Here is a 14751-nt window from a genome sequence, read left to right as displayed (position 1 = left end):
ACACACGCGCACGCACAAACACACACGCGCACGCACAAACACACGCGCACGCACAAAAACACACACACACAAAAACACACACACAAAAACACACGCAAAAGCGCACGCGCACACACACAAAAACACAAACACACGCGCGCGCACGCACACGCGCACACACAAAAACACACACACACAAACACGCAAAAGCACACACGCAAAAGCGCGCACACACACAACGCAAACACGCGCACGCACACATGCGCACACACAAAAACGCACGCACAAAACCACGCGCACGCACGAAACCACGCGCACGCACGAAACCACGCGCACGCACGAAAACACACGCGCACGCACGAAAACACACGCGCACGCACGAAAACACGCGCACGCACGAAAACACACGCACACGCACAAAAACACACGCACACACGTACATAGACGCACATATAAACACACACACACGTGCACATACACACGTTTTTGAGTTTCTCATTTGCCCATTTTATTTATCAAATGAGGTTCCCCACCTGAATTTTGTTTCTTTCGCCATCGTTAAAATCAGATATTCAAAATGTAAATGCTGACATCCGTACACGTGCTGGCTTCTAAGTGTCAGTGGTGTATATTCCATCATGCAGTGGACGTGTTGTAACTCTACACTTGTTCTTCAGGCTGAAGGAGCCTAAACTGGGGAACAATCCATTCCAAGCCTTCTGCTCCTTATTAACTGGCTCTCACCAGCTTTATTGGACTAACTCCCATTAAAAATCCTTGTGCATGATAATGAAGGCAGAGAAGAGAATTGTGGATGATTGACTTGTTCCCTATCACTATTGCAAGTGACCCTATCAGAGCAGAATTAGCCCAGGAACAGGCCATTCAGATCAGCTGGTCTTAGCCAGTGTTCATGCTCCATCATAGTCTCCTCCCACCTTCACCCCAATTCCAAAACCTCCCATTCATTTTTCCCTCCTGTTCAACTCCCTTTTCTATGCATCTACGGTAGCACTGCACTTATCTTTAGTGGTAGGGCATTCCATATTCTAAGCGCATTGGTTAAAGAGCATTCCCCTGAATTCGTTGAGGAACTTAACAGTGACATTCTTACAGTCTCTGCAGTGGAGTGAGGCTTCCAATTTTCAACTCGCCTGCAAGTGGCTGCATCTTCTCAACCTCTAGCTTGTCAAATATCATCATAATTTGTACCAACTTTGTAATTCTAAAAGAACAGCCTGTACAAATGTTCCTGCCTTGTACAGAAGACCAGGACACTTGCTATCTGTTTTTGAAAGCAACAATACTGAGCTATGATTCAGTTTGGACCTCCTGTAATGCAAGTTCAATGCAAGGTGGTTTTTGCTTCATTTTGTTTGCTCGGCCTGCTGTTTCTCTTTCTCTGGTATTCGCTGTGCCGACAGTGAGCTGAAATTCAGACTTTAGGATCTTGGAACAAAATGGGTTTGTTAAGATTGCAGGTAAAGATTGGGGGCCATAGGGGAGAGAGGTGGATCACTACTGCCCTCCCTTCCCTGTCTGACTAGAATATGTTATTTGAACCAGTAGCATCAGGAAGAATCTACTGCAGGAACTTCAAAACATTATCACTGGCTTTGCATTTTCTTATCAGAGTCCCGTGAGGTACGACACATTTGACAGTCTCTCTCTCAGCATTCCAACAGTCACGTGGGTATGTACTGTCTGCAGTTTAGTTTGTGCTGATTATATTTAAAATGTTGTGCTTCCATATCATATAGAACTGTAAACCATTTCAGAGACTGAAGAATAGAACTCTAGGCTTACTCTCCTGTGCAGTACTGTCCTATTGGGCAGGGGTGTTTCTCAGATGAGATGTCTGCCTTCTCAGGTGGACCACAAAGGCCTCTTGCTATTTTTCTTTGATGAGGAGCAGAAGTTTGCCCCAGTGCTGTGGCCTGTATGAGTCCTCCAGCTACATCATAGAAACAGATTGTCTAGTTATTATGACAGTGCTGTTTGTGGGGACTTGCTGATGCAGGTGACAATCACTACGGTTCAAAAGTTCTTTGCTATCTGTAAAGTGCTTTGGGACCTTCTAAGATGGGGAAATGCAGTCTACAATTGTAACATTTTTTCTTCTAAGTTAATGATGTTGTGATAAATGTGTTAAAATAAACAACCGCTTTCCAAGTTTAGTCCTAGAGACCGCTAAGGAGAAAGTGAGTTGGTTTTACAGTCAGAACTGGCGTTGGACAGTTCAGCTGGATGCCTGACTTTGGACTAGAGACAGTGAAATAGGGCCAGCTTGCAGTCTGAGACAGGTTCAGGGAGATCGGTGAAGTGAGACTGCAAGAGCAGGAACAGCAGAGGTAGGACAGGAGGGGTTGGTGGGGGATAGAGTGCTACAAAGCTTTGAAGGGTGCCGAAGAAAGTGGTAATATAGCAGCAAAAAGGAGCCATGACAAGAGCAAAACGATGGGATTTAATCAAAATAACTTCTTTTTTTAAAATTGGAAAACTGAATGTAAGGTTTCACCTGTGGTAGATGTGTTTGGATCCTGTCATTACAATATTTCCTACATTTCAGCATTGACTGCGCTTCAAAAAGCCCTGAACTGGTTGTAAATAGCCTGAGACCCTGAAAGGTGCTATATAGTTGCAAGTCATTCTTTATTTGTGTCATACTGCATCCTAGTGGCTATATATGTGTAACTGCATTGTGACAGGAATCTAATTACAGATTTCCCATTATCAAGTATCACTTGTGTTGTTGAGGTTTTTCCATTGTAGTTGCGTCTGTAGGCATTTTCAGTTGTGAATGTTGACAGTGCTAATTCAAAAGGAGTTGTTAACATTTAGATTTACATTTTGTGAAAATATGCACCTCTCAAGGCTCACCTGCCTTATCAAGTAAATAACTCCTTTAGTGCACTTCTCATTGGATATGTTGTCATAGTTTGAATGGGTAAAGGGTGGTTGAGAAGTGCAGATGGAGGAAGCAGAATAAGCTATTTACTTAAATAAAAGCAAAAACTGTGGATTCTGGACATCTGAAATACATTGGGGAAGTGATGGCCTAGTGGTATTATCACTAGATTATTAATCCAGAGACCCAGGGACCCATGTTCTGGGGACCTGGGTTTGCATCCTGCCATGGCATCTGAATTCAATAAAAATCTGGAATTAGGAGTCTAATGAAGATCACAAAGCCATTGTCGATTGTTGAAAAGACCCATCTGATTCACTCCCTTGAGGAAGGGAGCTGCAGTCCTTACCTGGCCTGGCCTACATGTGACTCCCCACGTACAGCAATGTGGTTGACACTTAACTGCCCCCCACTGGGCATTAGGGACTGGCAATAAATGGTGGCCTGGCCAGTGATGCCCTCATCCTGTGAATGAATAAAAATAAATCAAAGTGCTAGAGAAACTCAGTACATCTGGCAGCATTTGTGGAGAGAGAATCAGTGTTTATACTTCAAATTTAACGGGTCTTCATCAGAAGTGCCAGACCTGAGTTTTTCCAGAGCTTCCTGTCTTTATTTAAGCTAATTACTTGCTCAGTTCACTGAAACTAGAAAGTGAATTGAATATTTGTTATCCCACACTTTTCTGACATGATTATGAAGGCTAATGGTGCCTATATTAATGTGAAGATTGTGGGAGTCAACTCTGGTTTGAAATGACCTGTTTTATACCCCTGCAGGGCAGACCTGTGACCCTGGACCTCTGCTTGCAACACTTTATCTCTTCAGAGTATATCAAAGACGTGGTGTGTGAGAACTGTACCAAGGTGAGCAGCCCTCTGACCATTCATTCCAGTTAACATTGGTGACAGTGTTGAGGTTGGTTGGCTCGCCGAGCTGGTTTGTTGTACCGCAGATGTTTTGTTACCCTGCTGAGTAACATCCTCAGTGCAGCCTCTGATGAAGCTTCGGTGTGTTTTCCCGCCTGGTTTTTAAACTCTGGAGTCCGTTGAGTTGGATTGCCTCACTTCCGGGTTTCCTTCGTAGTGGAGTGTATACAGGGTTGAGTACTATGTATTTGTTGATGGCTTTCTTCGTGGAGTACCAGGCTTCTAGGAATTCCCGTGTCTGTCTCTGCTTAGCTTGTCCCAGGATTTTGGTGTTGTTCCACATAGAACTCGGCCCCCTATACACTCCACTACGAAGGAAAACTGGAAGTGAGGCAATCCAGCTGAACAGACTCCAGAGTTTAAAACCAGGTGGGAAAACACACCGGCGCTTCGTCAGAGGTTGCACTGATTATGTTACCCAGCATGGTAATGAAATGTCTGTGGAACAACAAACCAGTTTGGCAAGCCAACCCACAAATCTACTCCAAAATCTTAGATTGGTGACACTTGTTGCACAGAAGCTGAAGAATCCTACATACAATGTTCTTAAAATAAGAGCTTCTTTAAATATATAAAAAGAGAGAGGCCACAGATCTCTTGAAGGATGAAGCTGGGGAAATAATAATGGGGATCCAGGAAATGGCAGAGGAGCTGAATGAATACTTCACATCAGTCTTCACGGGAGAGGACACTAATAGTATTCTGAAAATCAAAGGGTAAAAGTGGGAGGCAGTAAATATAATAACTATCACTAGAGGAAAAAGTACTAGGGAAACTAATGGGCTAAAGACTGATAAGTCCCCTGCCCCTGATGGGTTGCCTCCCAGGATATTAAAGGAAGTCGCTACAGAAATATTGAATGCACTGGTAGCAATCTTCCAGGAATCTTTATATTCTGAAAATGGCCCAGAAAATTGGAAAACTGCCAATGTAACGCCCTTATTCAAAAAGGAAGCCAAAAACCAGGTAACTGTAGGCCAGATGGCTTAACATCTGTCATTGGAAAATTTTAGAGTCTATTATAAAAGATAAAAGCAGATTATTTAGAAGTACATAGTACGATCAAGTAGAGTCAGTGTGCTTCCTGAAGGGCAAATCGCGCCTGACAAACTTAATACAATTCTTTGAGAAGGTAACAGGCAGGTTGATAAAGGGGAATCAGTTAGGATTTACAAAAGGCTCATTTGTTAAGGTGTTGCATGTATCTTAATAAGGTAGGAGCCTGTGGTGTTGGGGCTGGTACATTACAATGGATAGAGGATTGGCTAGCTAAAAGAAGACAATGAGTTGGGTCAATGGGGACATTTTCATGCAGGCAACCTGTAACTAGAGGAGTTGCATAGCAATCAGTGCTGGGGCCACATTAATTTGCAATATTCATGACTTTGATGATGCAAGTGAATGTACATTAGCCCAGTTTGTGGATGACACAAAAATAGGTAGACAAGTGGTGAAGATGGTACAAGTAGTCTGCACAGGGATATAGACAGGTTAAGTGAGTGGGCAAAAATTTGGGATTATGAACACGTGCAGGAAGAATAGAGGAGCTGAATATTATTTAAATAGAGACCAACTGCAGAAAGCTGCAGCACAGAGGGATTTGAATCATAGAGTCATACAGCATGGAAACAGACCCTTTGGTCCAAAATTGTCCATGCCAAACAAGTTTCCCAAACTAAACTAGTCCCACTTGCCGGCATTTGGCCCATATCCCTCTACACCATTCCTATTCATGTACCTAGCCAAAATTTCTTTTAAAATGTTGTAATTGTACTTGCGCCCTCCACTTCCTTTGGCAGTTCATTCCACATACGAACAACTCTCTGAGAAAAATCACGCATAAATCTCCAAAAGCTGATATCCAAGTTCAGGTAATAGAGAAGGCAAATTGAATGTTGGCTTTTATCTTAAAGGGAATGAACTGAAAAAATTGAGAAGTCTGTCTATAACTGTACAAGTCATACCACATCCAGAATATGGTGAACAATCTTGGTTCCCTTATTCAAGGAAAGATATACTCGCACTGAAGGCTGTTCAGAGAAGGTTCACTAGGTTGATTCTAGGTATTGAGTGATTTTATTATGAGGAAGGTTGAGTAGGTTGAACTTGTACTCAGTAGAGTTTAGAAGGATGAGATGTTTTAGAAACATGTTAGAATCTCAGCGGTCTTGATAGCGTAAATGTGCAGAGGTTATTTCACCATGAGGGAGAGTCCTTGTGGGACTGGAGAACATAGTCTTAGTGTAAAGGAATGCCTGTTTCAGACAAAGAAGAAGAGGAGCAAAAACAAAGTTGCTGGAAAAGCTCAGCAGGTCTGGCAGCATCCGTGAAGGTAAAAACAGAGTTAACGTTTCGGGTCCGGTGACCCTTCCTCAGAACACAGACCTGAAACGTTAACTCTGTTTTTTCTTTCACAGATGCTGCCAGACCTGCTGAGCTTTTACAGCAACTTTGTTTTTGTTCCTGATTTACAGCATCCGCAGTCCTTTCGGTTTTTATAAAGATGAAGAGGATTTCTTTTTTCTGAGGGTAGTGAATCTATAGAATTCTTTACTGCAGAGGGTTGTAGATGCTGGATTGTTAAAAATATTGAAGATTGAGATAGACAAAATTCTGATCAGTAATCGAGAAATATAGGGGAAAAGGCAGGAAATTGGAGTTGAAGACTATCACATCAGCCATGATCTTGTTGAATGACAGAGCAGACTTGATGGGCTGAATGGCCTCAAACCTGCTCCTACACGTAATGGATGCTGAAGATGATTCCAAATGGTCTGTTGAACACAGTTGGGAAAGGCATAACTGTAGAATTCCAGTGAAGACATGGGATGTGATGCTGTTGGTGGTTGAACAGCTAAGTGATCCTCGCAATCTAGGCAGAATAACAATGAAAACCATCACAAAGCCTTCGAGTGAAAAAACACTAACGTTAGTACATTTGGTAGATAATGTGCAATTAGCCATAAAATTGCAATCTAATTGTGTGATTGTGTACTGGTTATGTTACTGGCCGAGTGATCTGCAGTTTTGAGCTAATGATCCTGGGTACAAGAGCTCAGATTCCAACATGATAGCTGCAAAATTTAAACTGAATTAGTTAAATATATCTGGAATAAAAAGCCAGAATCTGAAATGGTGACCATGAAACTACTGTTTGTCACCAATTATTTACTCTTAAGGAAGGAAATCTGCCATCCTTACTGGGTCTGGTCTGCATTTGATTCCAGTCATACCACAATGTGATTGTCTATGAACTGCTCTCCAAATTGGTCTTACAAGCCAATCTACTGTATTCAAGAAAGCAGTTCATCAGTACCGTTTCAGCTGCAATTAGGGATGGATAATAAATGCTGGCCTTAAGAGGCACCCATGTCCTATGAGTGAATTAAAAATGATTCTGTAATGTTTTTGGTGAGAATTATTTTGCTATGACCTTAATTCTTCAAATTGCCGGGAATGGAGGGTTTGAGTTATAAGGAGAGGCTGGATGGGCTGGGACTTTTTTCACTGGAGCATAGGAGGTTGAGAGGTGACCTTTATAGACATTTATAAAATTATGAGGGGTATAGATAAGGTGAATGGCAGGTGTCTTTTTCCCTAGGGTGAGGGATTTCAAGACTAGGGGGCATATTTTTAAGGGGAGAGGAGAAAATGTAAAAAAGACACGAGGGGCAATTTATTTTTCCCGTGGAGAGTGTTTCGTGTGTGGAATGAACTTCCAGAGGAATTGGTGGTTGTGAGTACAGTTACAATGTTTAAAAGACATTGGATAATTACACAAATAAGAAATGTTTGGAGGGATGTGGGCCAAGCGCAGATAAGGTGGGACAAGTTTAATTTGGGATTATGGTCAGCATGATTGGCTGGACTGAAGGGTCTGTTTCCATGCTGTGTGATTATGACTGTAACTGGCCTCAATGTGCAAGTTAGGGGGGAGTTGCTGTCAACTAGCTTTTTAATTTTTTTCTTGTACTGTCTGATGATGATCTCCATTCTTCCTACAAATCCAGGCAGGAGAAACACTGAATGGGCAAACTGCAGAAAGCCAAAGGACAACCTTCATCAAGCAGCTGAAAATTGGAAAGGTGAGCTTTGCAACAATGACAGGATCTGCTTCGGGTGGTTGATGGTTATGCCACTGCAAGTCTTTAAAGGTTTACTTTTATCGGAATTTTTTCAAAAAAATCCCACTTGGAAATGAGGAGACTTTGTGACACCGGAAACACAGAGCAGATCAGGCAATATCTGTGCCAAGATGATAGTAGGGTCAATGTTTCAGGTCTCTAATGCTCCATCAAAGCGGCTCTGATAAGTAGTGACATCTCAGTAGCACTCGGCATCAGAATTATGGCATTAATACCACTTCCATTTGCCAGATGAGTTCGCAACCACCATTCATCCCCTTCTGCTCTTCGGTTTGGTTTTGACACCTAAAGAATTTACTTCCACTCGGGTATGATTCGCAGGATTGACCATCATCCTGTGCCCTTCAAGGAGCAATTCTGTAGCCACGAGCTTTAGATACTGAGTGTCAGCAGCATTCTGTAACGTTGTGGAGTTCACACTCGGCCCTTTCACACACATTGGGCATCCGTGCTGTCACCATGACAGGGTTTCTCGATGTGCCCACACAAAATGTCCCTCTTGCAGGATGAGAGAGTCCTTTGAGGAGACCCGCTTAGATATGGAGCCATAGAAGTAAGAGGGATCAGTGACTCAATACTGAATAATGTGTGAAAACAGCAATATAATTAAACAATTATTAACAATAAAAACAAGAAACAAAGATAACTTGAATAAAAGAAAGTTCTTTTTAAGAAAGAGGGACAACTTTAGTATAGCACGAGTGGTAACCCCAAATTGATCATAGTTCAAGGTAGCTCCCGAAGAGCCCCCATGGTGCATGCATCAGTAGGTCTCCAAATAACCTTGCACACTGGGTGGACTATCTGCTCAGTCTCTAGCCGCAGCTGCATATTATTCCTCCTTTAAGTCCAAATTCTGACTCCATTCCACCCTTTTGAAGCCACTGTCCAGACTTTCTCAAAACAAAAATAGAACAAAGTGGACACTAGAAATTTGAAATATAATCCGAAATTTCTGGAGAAACTTGGGTCTGGCAGCATCTGTGGAGACAGAAGCAGAGTTCACGTTTCGGGTCGCAGTGACCGATTCTGAAGAAATGTTAACTCAGTTTCTCTCTCCACAGATGCTGCCAGACCTGCTGAGTTTCTTCAGCAGTTTCTGTTTTTCTCAAAACTAGAATCTGACAATCACAAATTCTTTTTTTATAGATACTGCAAGGCATGCAGACCCCACAGAACTCAGGCAGATTATACATCCAAAGTTTTGGCAAAGATCTGTAGCTCGGGTTGTGGGTGAGGTTGTTGACTTGCTCACCGAGCTGGCTTGTTTTCGTTCAGACGTTTCATCACCATGCCTCTGTTGAAGCGGTGTTATTCTACTTAGTATAAATTCCAAGTGGAGTAGAATAACACCGCTTCATCAGAGGCTCCACCGATGATGTCACTTAGCGTGGTGACAAAACGTCTGAATGAGAACAAGCCAGCTCGGCAAGCAAGTCAACAACCTCAGATTATACATCCTTTTGATCTTGTTTCCCATCTGCCACCTGTCAATTTATACTGTGCATCAATGAAACTCCAACAAGGTTATTCAATGTCCTGGCTGTAGGTCAAAGGTTATTAATTGGAAAACCGAATCAAGCAAGAAGGGAAGAAACAGTTCATCGAAAACAACAGCTTTAAAATTGTTGAGGAAAAGGAGCAGATCCGCAGGTTAAAAAATATCACAGTTGTTTACTTAATTGATTTCAGTAGTCAATTGTCTACAAAGTAACTTTTTAAAAAGTTCAGAACAGAAACTGCCTTTCCTGCACAGTATTGGCAACTTTTTAGTCTGAACTAATTTCCTTTTTGAAGAAAGAACGAACCAATCTCATCCAGGGTGACCAAAGAAGGAGTAAATTGACTTCCGCTGCACTTGAGTTATGAAATGCAAAGGGAGGCTATAACCCCTTTGATTGCTATGCAGTAGCTGATTGCTTTACATGTGCACGGGGTTTGGGCCCCGATTTTATTCCTCCTCCTCAGCACTGCACCCCACCAGTGCTGACTTTTGTGCGCCCTAATTTTCATCATTTCGTTAACAACTGTGCATTCAGCTGCCGTGGGAATGCCTTCCCTAAACCTTCTCACCTCTCTCCAAACCTTTCTCACCTTTACAATGCTCCTGAAATCTTTAATTATGGGTATGGTCACCTGGTTTAGTATCACATTGTATGACTTGGTGTCAAATTTTATTTGATAATCGTTCCTGTACAGCACCTTGAGATGCTTTACTATATTAAAGGTGCTACATAAATACAAGCTGGAGTGGGCATTATTCCTCACCTTGAAAGGGAAACTGATGTTTGAGAAACAGGATCCCAGATAGGAGTCCGTGCCATTAGGTGAGAAAGCATGAGAAAGATGAAATTGGGGACAGTTCCCCCTGATATCTTCTTTGTCTTTTTTTTCCTAAGCTTCCTCAGTGCCTGTGTATCCATCTGCAAAGGCTCTCGTGGTCCAACCATGGGACGCCCCTGAAACGCAATGAGCATGTGCAGTTCAGTGAGCTCCTCTCACTCGATACCTACAAGTACCGCAGCCCATCTCAGAGGCTGGGCCAGCGCAGAATGAGCAGACCGGCCAGCACAGGGAGTTTACCACGAATGCTAGAGGGCACCAAGCCAGGTACTCACCATATTAACAGGAAACTCATCGGGCAGCATTTAAAACCAAAGCCAGGAGGCTCTACCTCAAGTTGTTTTTTTTATTAAGGTTTCTCATAAGTTGAAGTTAATTCTTTTGGCGAATGTATCATTCTGTTACTATGTCACTACTCCAGCCTACCAGGAGATACATTTTGTTCCTTCAATTTTCTCCTCTCTAGCTGCTCCCAACTGATTCATTATTACACAGAGCAGGCCCATTCAACTGGCCATTCTTCAGGCTCTAGCTGTCTGTTCAGTCATGGAGGCTGCTTCATCTCACCTCCATCCTGCTTCCTCTGAATAAACTCATTCCAACTGGTGAGCCAGATTAGACCGAGGACTGGTCACTGCAGCCCTGTCCCTGGAATGTGGAAGGTAATAGTGTGACTCGTCCACCATCTTCTGGTTGACCTTTACAAGCCCTTACCTCGGGTGCATTAAGGTTGTTACCATATGCCCTCCCACCTCACTCCTCTCTCATTGCTCTTCACCACCTTCAGTTTCTCCGCCAATAACCACTGAACTCAGTACAGAGGGAATCCTGTGCTGAGTAACTCACCTGACTCCCTAGAATCTGTCCACCTCTGAAAAAGTCCAAGAGTCTGATCTAAATGCTTCACTTTCCAGGTTGAATGCAGTTCCAACAATACTGAAGAAGATCTGCATCATCCAGGAGAAAAAAAAACTCACTTGATTGGCACCACGTTCACCACTTTCAACATTCACATACAGTATGTAGCAACCCTCTAAGACTGCTTCAGCAATACCTTCCAAACCTGTGACCTCTACCACCTAGAAGGACAAGGGCATCAGATGCATAGGAACACCACCACTTACAGGTTCCTCTCCAATCAACAGACCATCCTGACTTGAAACTATATCACTATTGCTTCACTGTGGTTGGGTTAAATTGCCTCCCTGAGGTCACTGTGGCTGTACCTTGATCTCGTGGACTGCTGCAGTTGAGGAAGGTGGTTTACATCCATCTTCTCCAGGGCAGTTAGGGCTGGCCAAACCAGTAATGCCCACGTATTAAAAGGGTGAAGATTAAAGCTGAACATTCAGCTACAGACTTGGCTATAATATTTTCTAACTTCGAAGAAAACAGCTTTGCTCCAAACATCTGTTTCATTCTATAGAATGAAAACAGGATATATGGCATTGAAGCTGGCTGCTTGACTCGACAGGTGTTTCTCTTACACTCAACAATCCACCCATTTTCCTCAGCTATATCTATCATTCCAAAAATCTCTCACATGCTTGTCCAGTTTCTCCTTAAATTTTATTCAGACACTCCTATGATAGAGCTTACGACATTCTCACCACTCTTTGGGCAAAGAGGATTTATTCAGCATCAGGTTCCAAGTGCCAAGCCATTTGATCATTTTGTTAATGTGGTAGAAAAACCAATTTCAAAGGGCATGACCTATTTGGGTATATACAACTCCAGGAAGATAGTAATCGCAAAATTAATTTCTCATAAAACCATACCAAGGTGGCATGGAGGTGCTGTGTGCTTTTTACACTCCGTAAGATGAGGGGCTTATGTTAGAACACTGCCAACCTTCCGTTAACCGGTGTGCAGGGATGTGAGTTCCCAACTCCACCCACCTTCTGAGTTACGGATGTATGTTGCCGTTGATGGCAGGTCAGATGTTTCTCTGCAGGGAGAGAGGAACAAGGAATAATTGAAGGAATGTCCCCCAAGCAACTAATTGTAGGTCCTCTGTCAAACATCTCCCAAATCAGACACATTCTTCAAACAGGATAAAGGTGTAATGCTTATGGACCAGGAAATTAAACCAATCAGTGCAGAATGGCCATAGGTGTTTATTGCGGCCACTAACGGATCCACCTGGCATTTCCTTTATTTCAGAGTTCCGGTTTGATTTTATGTGTATAGAATGATTGCAATCTGCTTTGAATACAACCGTCATACCAGTCAATTATTTACAAGTGCTGTTGTCTGTACTTTTAAACATGTCATTGCCTCCCAGCAGTTATCAGTGAATCACTTCAAAAATGATACTTTAAGTTCTTTTATTTCCCTGATTGCCTCCTTTCAGGATCCACACAGCCCAGCCTCGGTAAAATGCAAGTTGCAAATGGAGCATGCTCATCATCCCTGCTGTCAACTTCTTTTGCAACCTCACCATCTCCTGTTACACAAAGTTATGCGTGAGTCTTTCTAGTTACAGTTTTTTTATTCTCCCAAAACTTGAATTTTATTTTTGTTCTAAACGCAACTACATGACCATCAAAGAGTCACTTGATGCTTCAGTTGGGTTTCAGGGATGAGTGTGGCACTGCTCAGTGGCAGTACTGGATTTCTGTCATTAAAGATCCTCTGAGTTAAATAATAATGTTCTTTTAATGGCAAAAGATAATGACCGAGAATTGAGCTCATTATCTTCTGGAAGAGGAAAATGTTGCAGGCCAATGGGGAAAGAGCAAGAGAGTGAGAAGAATTGGTTCACTCTGTCAAAGAACTGGATCAGGCTGGTTGGGCTGAATGGCCTGTACTGCATCGTTCTGTGTATACAATAGAATAACACTTTTCCTGTTAATGTAAGTGCTTCCCGTGAAGTGGCTGGTGAGTACAATAAGCTTGATGGGGTTAGAACTCAGATCCTGTCCCTGTAGGGGCTGCGGTAGGTCCTGGAGGCCTGACTCCTGACATTACCCCACCCTTACCAAGTGGAGCTCCTCAAACCATTTATAGCCAATTGTCTCTCGCTGTCTTATGGTACTTTGTGGACGATGGCTAATTAGCTTGTCCCCGGAATCGAACCCAGGCCCCTGGGCTGTGAGGCAGTAGTGCTAACCACTGTGCCACCGTGTTGCGCACCCTGCCCCCCCCCCCCCCCCCCGCCTTCCCCCACCTCCCCCCACCCCCGGGATGGGTGGGATGCTTTGAGGTTCGGTGTGGACTTGTTGGGCCAAAGGGCCTGTTTCCACACTGTAGGGATTCTATAAATAAAAAAGAATTATTGCAGCTTGTCTTGTAGTGACTTGTTGCAGCCTTTGTATGGCCGGAATAAAATATCAATAGAAATGGTGCAACTTTTACCATCAGACCCGGCATTATTTACTGAACAGAAGGTCTCAATTCTACCAAGAAGGGATGGGCAACAGCATGATAATTCCAAACTGCTGTTAAGCCACTCTTACTCTGACATTATTGAGATTGGAGTTTTCACTGAGATCTTGGAGATCACCCACTGAGTAAATGTCCATTGGAGCTGGGGGCAAGGAAGGTAAAAGAGAACCTTTCTTCCCAGTGTGAGTCTAATATTCTGCTTCATTCCCTCAGCTCGTCGATGTATTTGTTCCGACTGATGTCAGTGGTTGTCCATCACGGTGACATCCACTCAGGCCACTTTGTCACCTACCGTCGCTCGCCATCGGCGTCAAAGAACCCAGCAGCAGTGAGCAACCATTGGCTGTGGATATCGGACGACACGGTACGCAGAGCCAGCCCGCAGGAAGTCCTTGCCTCCAACGCCTACCTGCTGTTCTACGAGCGAGTTCGGCCGCTAGTGAGGCAAGCGAGCCGCGAACTCGGACCTGAGGAGTGAGCATGTTGGCAGAGCCAGCCTTTCGGCTGCTGCTGTGAAGGGACATACAGTCTTCACGGGTTTTTAGAGTAAACCAATTGCTGGAAGGAAGTGGAGCCCCATTATTACCCACCCAGATTCCCAATTGAATATTTGTGCGGTGAACCAAAAAGATCAAGAGGTCTAATGTGTTTAAATAAAATATTAATTTGCCACCTAATTCCATCGCAAAAGATGACAGGTATGTAACGATTATTCCCTTTGTAGAACTGTCACTGTATGCTTGAAGCAGTTAAGAAATGTGTGTGGTGTTATTGCAAAGAAAAGTCAACGTCACTCAATGGTGTTACATTGGATTAATGAGTTGATTTCCTAAAGTGAGAATCAATTCATCTACATATATATCCAGGTTGGAACTATTACCGCCTCTGGTACTAGCCGTTACAGTATTTTTACAGTCATGTCTCTGTTTCCACAGGAACCATAGCCAATAGAGTTAACAAGGTGTAGAGCTGGATGAGCACAGCAGGCCAAGCAGCATCAGAGGAGCAGGAATGCTGACGTTTCGGGCCTAGACCCTTACTCAGAAATGGGGCTTCGCAG

General features: G+C 43.3%; 1 protein-coding gene across 3 annotated transcripts in view; it reads left to right on the top strand.

The window, feature by feature from the left end:
* Positions 1-14751, top strand: part of LOC109916257 (ubiquitin carboxyl-terminal hydrolase 30) — a 39956-nt gene that overhangs the window by 21163 nt on the left and 4042 nt on the right. The window contains exons 8-14 of one of the 3 annotated variants that reach the window (XR_007264648.1): positions 1613-1672; positions 3667-3753; positions 7827-7901; positions 10361-10571; positions 12658-12769; positions 13905-14389; positions 14627-14745. Coding sequence is in view for 1 of the 3 variants with exons in the window: in XM_020515978.2 (XP_020371567.1) it covers positions 1613-1672; positions 3667-3753; positions 7827-7901; positions 10361-10571; positions 12658-12769; positions 13905-14169 (810 nt within the window). In the remaining 2 variants the exon portion in view is untranslated. Of the gene's footprint in view, positions 1-1612; positions 1673-3666; positions 3754-7826; positions 7902-10360; positions 10572-12657; positions 12770-13904; positions 14746-14751 lie in introns of those variants that run through there. The other 2 variants (XR_007264649.1, XM_020515978.2) reach the window with 2 other exon arrangements.

Source organism: Rhincodon typus, chromosome 24 (assembly GCF_021869965.1).
Source record: "Rhincodon typus isolate 14 chromosome 24, sRhiTyp1.1, whole genome shotgun sequence".
In the NCBI taxonomy this organism is placed as follows: domain Eukaryota; kingdom Metazoa; phylum Chordata; class Chondrichthyes; order Orectolobiformes; family Rhincodontidae; genus Rhincodon; species Rhincodon typus.
Note: the sequence above shows the minus strand (reverse complement) of the source record. Positions and strands in the feature narration are given on the sequence as shown.